Genomic DNA, 10,051 nt, shown 5'->3' with positions numbered 1-10,051 from the left:
CCTACACAAGAGGTTACATACCCAGGCCGCCAAATCTACTAACGCTGCTCCATAACACTCAAAATACGAAGAACAAGGAGTTCCTGGCGCCGCCATCTCGTCCCGCAGGCCAGAGGGACGCCATCAGCACCCAAGCAACTTTCATTCAACAATCAACGCACAACAGCCGACATCCCGGGGGCTCTACACGACTCCAGGATCTTGGTAACCTTAAGGCCGACGAACCTGCTTCGTCGCCAGTTCTCCAGTTCCTCTGAAACTCCCGGTATTGTTCCTTTATACTATTTTTTCAGAAGTGCTGATTAACCTAATTGCGATTTCATTCAATAAGAACGCATGTTTCTGTTAATTTTTTGTATCTAACACTGTTAGTCATCCATAATTGTGAGAGTAAACGATCATTCGCATACGATATTGATCATTATCGGTTGTATTGTAGCAGTTACAGTCTCTTCCTCACGCAATTCAACTTCCTTTAGTTTAACCTACACTCCGTTTTCTTTTCGCCGCTCGGAAGAAAACCGCCCTTTCAAGGTAAACTCACTTATTACTTACCATTTCCTTCCAAAGCTTATTCATTCTAAACCATCTAATAGTTACTAACTTTAACATTCTATTACGTCTAACAGACTATTTATAACAATCTCCTCTTGTTTTTAGGGGTACTGTGCAAATATTAATTCAGACGCGTTCCGTAAATATTTACAGCTAATAAACTATGATAATATATTATCGCTGAGTTACATCAAGTTATGAACAAAAGGACACTCGCTAAGTTCGGCGACACCTTTAAGCAGTTGACACAAACCTCAGGAGAAGAGGAAGTGGAACACGATACAAACACCGATGAATTTAATAATGTAATATTACGTTCAGGCACTCATTATTCATCAATTCCAGAACGCAGGGATCATTCACCACCGAGTTCGTCAGGATACTTACAACCCACTCAACCAATCTCGAACATGCCTACCGAGCATCCACCTCCTCCACCTCCTCCTGCCGGGGGCACCTCTCACTTGCAACCTCCACCGATTCGGGTCATTCCAACTCACACCAGTATCAGACAGTTTGCCGGCAGTGAGTCAGACTATTCGGCGAGACAGTTCCTAGATCTATGTGAGTCTGCCATCGTAAATTCCTCCATTACGGAAGATCATGACAAAATTGCGTTCATTCGGTCCCGGTTACTACCAGGCTCTCGGGCATTGAATTTGATGCAGTCCTCGGCGTTCGCATCGGGGGACATTAGAGTAAACTACGAGATCTTTAAGAAGAACTTCATTAAGAATTTTTTGGGAGGTAGTAAACCAAGCATCGTTAGACAGATGGCCCACACGGTAGATTCCCTCCAAAAGAATTCCTCAACAAAGCCGATTTGGGACGCCATGACTGAGGCAAATCAGCTGGCAGTTGACTGTGTCAAAAGTCTAGAGGACGCACAATGGATGCCACAGGGCAGTATGCAAAAACAGCAGGTGAAGACCTTCTTGGAGTTGTTTTTTTATTTATTTCATATTTCAGAAAAGAACCGCCGTTCTGCCCTTCCCTTGACCTTCAAACCAGGCGGGAAGTTGGTTGACTTCGTCTCAGAGTTAGAAGTCAAGGTTCAAGAACACACTCACAATCAGCCACTAGCAGCAGCCGCCGCATTGCAGGCACAAAGTAAGGCATCTCTCACCTGTAGGTTTTGCAAACAGTCAGGACATTCCGAGAGTACATGCTACTCGAAACGTAGGGACTCAGCACACTCTACACAGGGATCTGATAGGAAATCAGGGGGATACAGAGGCAGCCATCACTCATCACACAGGAACCCTAGGCCAAACCATCAGCGGAAGACTGCCTTTTGCCATGTCCACGGGAATTGTTTTCATGATACAGACAGTTGTTATGCAATACAAAAGGCCAGGGAGGAACAGAAGAACAAATCCCCGGCAGACAGTAAAACAAACCCCTCCACTTCTCAAAATAAAAAGGCATGACTCCGTGACAGCCACAAGGCATACATCCAAGTATCCCATAAGGACGATAATAATTGGGAGCAACTTGACTCAGTCATTGCCGCCTTGGGACGGACAAGCATAATTGCCCTCCCTTGCAAGGTGGGCAAAACTTCACTCACCTTAGCGGTAGACACAGGTGCGACAGTCAACGTAATCTCAGACTCCGCTTACAGGTCACTGACACGACAGGCGAGAGGGGGAAATAGGCCGCTCCAAGAGAAAGACCTGAATGTGCTAGGCGTGACAGGCACCACATTGGGAATCCTAGGGCGAGTAACACTAACAGTCAGCCTACATGAAAAGGTATGTCCCTTTCGAGATTTCTTTTATGTATCTAGCAGGTTTGATTTACCTGTAGATGGGATCTTAGGAATAAACGCCATGAAAGACCTGTACATAACCATAAACCCTGAAAGCAACGCGATCGTGTATCAAGGACGACGCATATAGGGGATGGTAAATCCGTCGCCTATGTCACCAGTAGTCCCGCCCTCAGAAGGGGAAAATGACCAATCCACCACAGACTCAGGGTCTACCACCCCCCAAGTGTCACCTCTTACGGTCAAAACACACGAAAACGTTACAGACTTGTGGCGGACGGTAACGGCAGTGGTAAAATGACCTCAAATGGTCCCGGATCGTGCTTCAAAAATTATTAGAATAAGAATCCCTCACGCCCCGACGTTCAGTGACGTGTGCATTGAATGCGCACCACACATACACCGGGTGACGGTGGAGGTAACTCTCGTGACAGTCAAGGAGGGAGGCATAGCAGAGGCATTGGTAATAAACACGTCAGGATCCCCTGTATCCTTAAAACACGGTGCTAGATTATGCCAGTGTCTAGTTTATGGGAAAAATGTAGCCTCGGAACCCGCTGAATACCCTTCAGCCCAAGTCTCAGGCATAACCTCGGCGTGTCAGGATACTCACAAGCAAGACAGCAAATTTAGAGGCGTTCCTAAAAGTTGCACACTATTCAGAAATTAAGCCTACCTTAGTCCAGGTGCTGGAACAATATAGGGGGGCGCTAGCTCTCCCAGGCGAGCCGCTAGGAGTTACGCAGTGTGCTGAACACCACATTAAGTTAAAACCCAATACCAATCCTGTATATATAAATGCATACAAACTCCCCCACAGTCAAAGAGAAGTAGTGCAGCAGCTTATATCTGATATGTTAGAACAAGGTGTCATCAAGGAATCAAACTCACCGTGGAATTCGCCCTTGTTTCTGGTTCCAAAGAAAGACGGTTCTTACCGTCCTGTGATAGATTTCCGGCGCGTAAACAACGCGACCGTGGATGACCATTTCCCTCTTCCCGTTCTGAGAGATCTTCTGATGTGTCTCGGTAGAGGAAATAAAGTCTTTACGAGTCTAGACCTGGTCAGTGGCTACTGGCAACTGCCTATGGCCCCCGAGTCCCGTGAAATAACGGCTTTCAGCACGCCTCATGGCCACTATGAGTGGACGAGGATGCCGTTCGGGCTCAAAGGAGCTCCCTTGACCTTCCAAAGGACAATGAATAGTATTTTTGGGGACTTGCTGGGCAACTCTGTCTATGTGTATTTAGACGACATCATCATAGCGAGTAAAAACGTGCATGCGCACATGGAAACACTAAAAGCAGTCCTACACAGACTTCAAGAGGTCGGATTAAAGCTCAAAATCACCAAATGTGAATTTTTAAAGCCTCGGATCAAGTTCTTGGGGCATGTCGTGGACGAATTCGGCATCCACACAGTGGACGACAAAATAAAAGCTATTGCCGAGTTCCCTCAACCAACGTCTACAGACAATGTACGGTCTTTCTTGGGAGTCGCAGGTTACTACAGGCCTTTTATAAAGGACTTCGCAGCACGCGCGAGTCCCCTAACCCACCTATTAAAGAAAGACGTACCATTTCAGTGGCTCCCAGCTCAACAAACGAGCTTTGAGGATTTAAAGAAAGCGCTCACACAGTCACCGGTCCTTGTCTTTCCAGATTTCAAGGACCCCTTTCAGCTTTGTACCGACGCTTCGGCCAGTGGACTAGGAGCCGCTCTTATGCAAACAGATAAGTCCGGCAAAAAGCATGTAATAGCGTTTGCCAGTCGAGTACTAACCGCTCCGGAAAAGAACTATTCTGTTACCCACTTAGAGGCGCTTGCAATTGTATGGGCTTTGAAGCATTTTCGAGACATAGTGATGGGGTACAAAATTGTGGTGTACACGGACCACGCGGCCATCACTGATCTTTTTAAGGGAAAAAACCTACTCGGTCGTCTGGCAAGATGGTTCTTAACGATCCAAGCATACAATCAGGAAATAAAATATATCACCAGGAAAACAAATGTGGTCGCAGATGCCTTATCACGAAATATTCCAATAGGTGCGATTACCAACTCAGAGGTCATCCACAACTTCACTTCACCTGAGCTACACACTGCTCAGCGAGAACACCCAGTGTGGAAGAGGGTAATTTACGCCCTAGAGTCGGGAGACGAAACAAACCTTCCAGAATTGCCAGTTCCCTTTTCACAATTTTTCCTATCAGAGGACAACCTCCTTTGTAGGTCATGGCCAACCAAACCAGTACCTATAGAACAACTCCCAAACCAATACGTCCCCGTGACGCTTAAGCTGGTCCATGACACACCCATTGCGGGTCACCCAGGAAGGGACAAGACACTGTCTGTCACCAGACAGAAATACTACTGGCCCACATTACGGGTTGATGTAGAAAAATATGTCGCACAATGCGTCGTTTGTGCTAAGCACAAGGGGTCCGTGAAAGGGCCAGCACCTATGTTGCAATACCCAGTACCAGAGGCGCCATGGGATGTTGTAAATATAGACTTATTACAGCTCCCCCAGAGCCAACATGGTTCGCGCTACTTATTAGTGTGCGTCGACCAGTTCTCTAGGTTCCTAGTTCTAGCGCCTCTCAAGGACAAGACAGCCACACGCGTGGCACATGCCCTCGTGACTCACGTGTTGTGTCCCCATTCGTCTCCTCGAATTCTTTTGAGTGACAATGGTACCGAGTTTAGAAACACGGTATTGGACGAAATATGCACTCAGTTTAACATAAAGCAATCCTTCATCACAGCTTACCACCCAGCTGCTAATGGGTTGGCGGAGAGGGCAAATCGGAAAATCTTACAGGTCCTCAGACCTATCGTGAACGATCTCCACGATAACTGGGAAGATTGGCTATCACAAATAGCCGCTTCCATAAATACGTCTGTAAACGATTCTACGGGAAAATCTCCCTACTACATCCTATATGGGGTGGAAAAACGTCTTCCGTACGACCTCCTAACAAAACCACACCAACCTTTCTATAACATTGATAAGTACGCGCAACAGCAGATGCATATTTTTTTCTAAAATACACTCAGAGGTGAGGAGTAAGTTAAAAGCTACAAAGGCTGAAATGATGTCAAACCAACACAAAAGGGCCGTCCCGGTGGAAATAAAAGAGGGTGACACAGTAATGATTAAGCAAGCGGAAAGGAGTTCAAAACTGGGGGCTAAATTTGTGGGTCCTTACCGAGTTGTTCGGAATATCAGGGGAAATAGGTTCGAGGTTCTTGAACCAAATAGTGGAGTCAGTCTAGAAGTTCACAGTGATCGTCTGAAAGTAATTTCCTCACCCTTGGACCTTGACATTGTAAATTCCCCTTCGGGGTCAAATGTTCAACAAGATAATACCCCCACCCATAGCTATAACTTGAGACCACGAGTTTAAAAACTTCATTCCCACCACTTTCAGATCATGATGCTGCGTTTTCTGATCATCTTGTTGTACCTCGGCTCCCTACTTGCAACAACACCCATCCACCTGAAGCCTGGCGCCCTCACGGCACACATAGGAGAGGTCTTCCTCATAGAAGATGTGCTCCTCGTGAAATACCCATATACTTCCTTGACCAACACCACAGACACAGTCAGGATAGTCTCAGAAAAACTACTCGGCATGGCAGACGCCATACGGGCAACCAGGACTAGGGAGTCAAAGGCACCTTCTAGTACTAACTCTCTGGATCTTTTTCAACTACTGGAGGATAGGATTCTGTTCTTACGGGAAAAAGTTGATGACGTAGACAAGGACTATAGCTTTCACTCAGTTCACTCTCGGGTAAAGAGGGGGCTGCTCAACATCGTGGGGTCCGCCTCAAAGTTCCTATTCGGTACGGCAACCGACGAGGACGTGCGCGATTTGCGGGATCACTACAATCGCGTACTTTCCTTTGCTGCCCAGAATCGCAGAGTAATCAACGCCAATTGTAAAAAACTTGCGCGATTGCATACTCACATTGAGGAACTGCTAGAGTAAACGAATAAGATGGCAGAAATTGTCAAAATAGTTGTCAAGCAGATAGACCAGGTAAATCAGTTTCTCCTTCTAGATCAGGCCTTGCATGTACTGGACAACGTCATTGAATCTGTCACAACGGCGAATCAGCAGGTTATTAGCAACATGGTAGATGCGGCGCACGGTAGAGTCCCACCTGCCTTGTTTCCTCTACACGATTTGAGAACGACTATCCATATCGAGTATCAAAATTATAGTCTCAAGCCATTGTACAACCCAGACATGAGTCAATATTTTTACCCTTTGATTGAGTCCAGCCTCACGCCCGATGCCATAATTATTCATGTTCCGTTCCAGACGGCAGATGTGTTTGAGGCACATGAAACTGTTACATTCCCCTTCTCCGCTAAGGACAGTGTGTTAACCCTGGACACGACCCCGTCTCTTGTCTTACTTGCAAAGGATTTCGCTCTTTATTCAACGGGAAGCTACTCACTCTTGAAATATTGCAAGGAGATGGTCTTCAAGCGATTCTATTGCTCGGCATCTCTTTTTGCCTTCCTACCTGTTCGGGGAGGAGTGTGTGAGATCGCCCTCACCAGGGTGAACGCGTCTGACGCTCTTTCCCTGTGCCCTTACAAGCAACTACCCCCAACACCTGTTTTCCATAAGAACTTTCATGGTTTACATTATTTCTACTTTCCTCAGTCCTTCTATGTATCAGTAATCTGCCCGGAGGGTACCACTTATCAACAGGTAATTGGTCACTATGCCATAGCGGAAGCATGCTATATCCGCTCCACTAACATAACAACGTATCCTTCACGGATCCGTTTGGTTTTCACTGCCAATATTTCCCATCGAGTGTTTCCTCTGCGGTCTTTCGATAACATTCACTTCTCCAGCATCTCTTGTGTGACTAATTCCTTTAATTCATTGTCTTTTGCAAACGAAACAGAGTTTGCAGAAACCCAGGAGGAAACGCTGCCTGAATACTTGCACCTCACCTACTTGTACCCTGGATTTTTTGTGCCAATGGTTCTGATGTTCGTCAGTCTCGTCGTCGTGTGCTACCTTCTTAGAAGGAACTCTGTCCTGCACGATTATTTGATTGTTCAGACGAGGCGACAGGATGCAAGGAAGTCACAGGCAAGGTAGTTTTTTTTTCTCACGCAGGAAAACAATGAAAGAAAAGTGTCATTCTCCTGCTCCTGTATCTTGACATTGTACTGTGTTTCCCACCTATTTTGGGGGGAGCTAGATGAGCATTTCAAAGTCTATAACTATGCCAGTTGATAACTATATATACATGTGTCCTTATGTTTATCCTTTGAGAGATTTTATGACTTATATCACCCACGCTGGTTTTACCTCTCATTATTTATGTCATTACTACACAATGTTCTTGTATAGCCATTGTTTTACTGTAATTGTGCCATAAGCAGTCTGCTCAACGAGATCACACTATGTATGGTAAACTACTAGTTAGATTTTTTGGAAATCGCGAGGTCGCGATCACTGGTAGGTGACCGAGCAGTGTTATAGTAGTTGTAGTTATATCAATGTATTATTATTATTAAATGTCACCACGAATTAGGAATGCAGGTATCAATGGAAAAAACCCACGGCAGATAGATCACGCCACCGTTTGTAGGAATGTCATCTGTCAGTGTTTATCGGACGAGCGTCTCGGTATGTGTAACAAGCATTTCGTCAACTTACAGGTCACCTTGACGTACGTGACCAGTTGTAACTTCATTATTTTCCAAGTCTCTAATCTTCACTCCTTCCTGAGAGCCCGACTCATACAGACCTACTGTATCGGCTCTCTCCAACGCCCCTGTACTTAGGTTAAGAATATATTCACCTAAAGCAGCGAGTGTTTCCCTTCACGCCTTGTTCGTCCCCTCAAGACCCTGTCTGAGCTACACGCAACCAAGACCGGCCGCCGTTACCGTATAACATCTTTATTCTTGAATGAAAAATTTATCTTAATCAAACCCATCATCCTTTTTGCTTTTTTAACGGACTCGTTGCACTGCTGGGAAAACTTGAGGTTAGACGCGACTGTGACGCCAAGATCTTTGACCGAGTGAACGCCTTTAACTTTAACGCCGCACATTTCATAGTCCTTCTTTATATTTCTAGATCCAACCTGCAGAATCTGGCACTTGTTTATATTAAAAGGCATTTCCCATTTTACTGACCAATCTGATATTTTACGCAAATCTTGTTGTAGGCTCCGCCTGTCACATTCCGTAAGTACCGCACTGCCGATTTTCGTGCCGTCCGAAAATTTACTAATGAAATTATTGAGACCAAGGTCAATGTCGTTGATGTAAATGACGAAGAGAACGGGTCCCAGGACAGAGCCTTGGGGGACACCACTAGTGACTGGCATCCACTCAGAGGTCACCCCATTTATTACAGCTCTTTGCTTTCTATTGCTTAGCCAGTGCTTGATCCATTCGTGAAGTTTACCCCCGATACCTATTTCCTTGATTTTATGATGCAACTTGTAGTATGGGACTTTATCAAACGCCTTCTGGAAGTCCAAATAAATAATATCAAGTGATTTAGAAACATCATAGACTGCCAAAAAGCTCGTTATAGAACGTTAATAGATTCGACAAACAAGATCTGTTGTTACGGAAACCATGTTGCGAGTCCAGGATTAGCGAATTACACTCTAGGTAGTTAACTACTTTATCTCGAATAATTGTCTCAAATAATTTACCAATAATTGAAGTTAAGCTGATTGGCCTGTAATTATCCGGCAATTTCCGGTCGCCTTTTTTGAAAATGGGTGTTACGGTAGCCATTTTCCAATCACTAGGAACGATACTATGGTGCTAAGACATGTTAAACAGCATTGTTAAAGGTCTGAGTATTTCTCTTGATATTTCTTTACGTAATTTTGGATATATTTTAGGGTCCTGGACTTTTGTTAGTTTTAAGTGACTGCAGCGATCTGTACTGATTTCAAAGTCAGGGAGGGTATGACTGGGATTTTCAATAGTGTTAGGAACAACAACAGTATCGGTAGAATTACTATTAAAAACCGAGGCGAAATAAGAATTTAACGTGTTCGCTATGCGTTGGCTGTCTGTCACGATATTGCCCGAATTATCTGTTAATGGCCCAATCCCACTTCGAATCTCTTTTTTGTTCTTTACATATCTAAAAAAAACTTTTAGGATTTGACTTGCAATTTACCGCAAAGTTTACTTCGTACCTCCGTTTCGCCTGTTTGATCAAACTTTTGACTTGTCATCTTGCCTCGTAGTACCGTGTACTATTTTCGGTAGAGTTATCGGTTTCCTTTTGCCTATATAACAAGTTCCTCTTTTGGAGAGCAAGTTCGATTTCATTATTAAACCACGGAGGATTTTTACATTTTCGGCGCTTGTCACAAGATTGCACGGATTTATTTTGTTCAGTTAGTTATCGAGCGTCTGCCATGTTCTAAGATATTATCAGAGGATCACCATTTTCTCACAGGTGATGTGTACCTTGAGTAGGAACCTCATGTACAGTTTTGGTGAAGATTTGTTGAAAAAAAAAAATTATGAATTTTTTTCAAAAATTTCAAAATTTTGAAATTGAAAAAAAAGCATATTTAGAGTTTAGATAGCTCAAAAATAAAAACACCACTGGAACGGGCATACAAAATAAGTGTATTCCTAGAGATTACTTTTCCATTTTCTTTTTTCTTTTTTTGTTTTGTTTCTTCAAAGTTTAAACTTA

General features: G+C 44.4%; 1 protein-coding gene across 1 annotated transcript; it reads left to right on the top strand.

Moving 5' to 3' along the window:
* The first annotated feature begins 1,360 nt into the window (after positions 1–1,360).
* On the top strand, positions 1,361–8,048 carry LOC126990593 (uncharacterized). The gene is made up of 2 exons (XM_050849277.1): positions 1,361–2,309; positions 5,762–8,048. The coding sequence occupies exon 2, from the start codon at positions 6,335–6,337 to the stop codon at positions 7,460–7,462; it is 1,128 nt and encodes a 375-aa protein (XP_050705234.1). The 5' UTR covers positions 1,361–2,309; positions 5,762–6,334; the 3' UTR covers positions 7,463–8,048.
* The last annotated feature ends 2,003 nt before the right edge of the window (positions 8,049–10,051 follow it).

Source organism: Eriocheir sinensis, unplaced genomic scaffold (genome assembly GCF_024679095.1).
Source record: "Eriocheir sinensis breed Jianghai 21 unplaced genomic scaffold, ASM2467909v1 Scaffold1794, whole genome shotgun sequence".
NCBI lineage: Eukaryota > Metazoa > Arthropoda > Malacostraca > Decapoda > Varunidae > Eriocheir > Eriocheir sinensis.
This window is presented reverse-complemented; position numbering and strand designations above follow the sequence as displayed.

Excerpts from the sequence above, each read along its gene's own strand:
- LOC126990593 (XM_050849277.1), top strand. The coding sequence starts at position 6,335 with ATGGCAGAAATTGTCAAAATAGTTGTCAAGCAGATAGACCAGGTAAAT.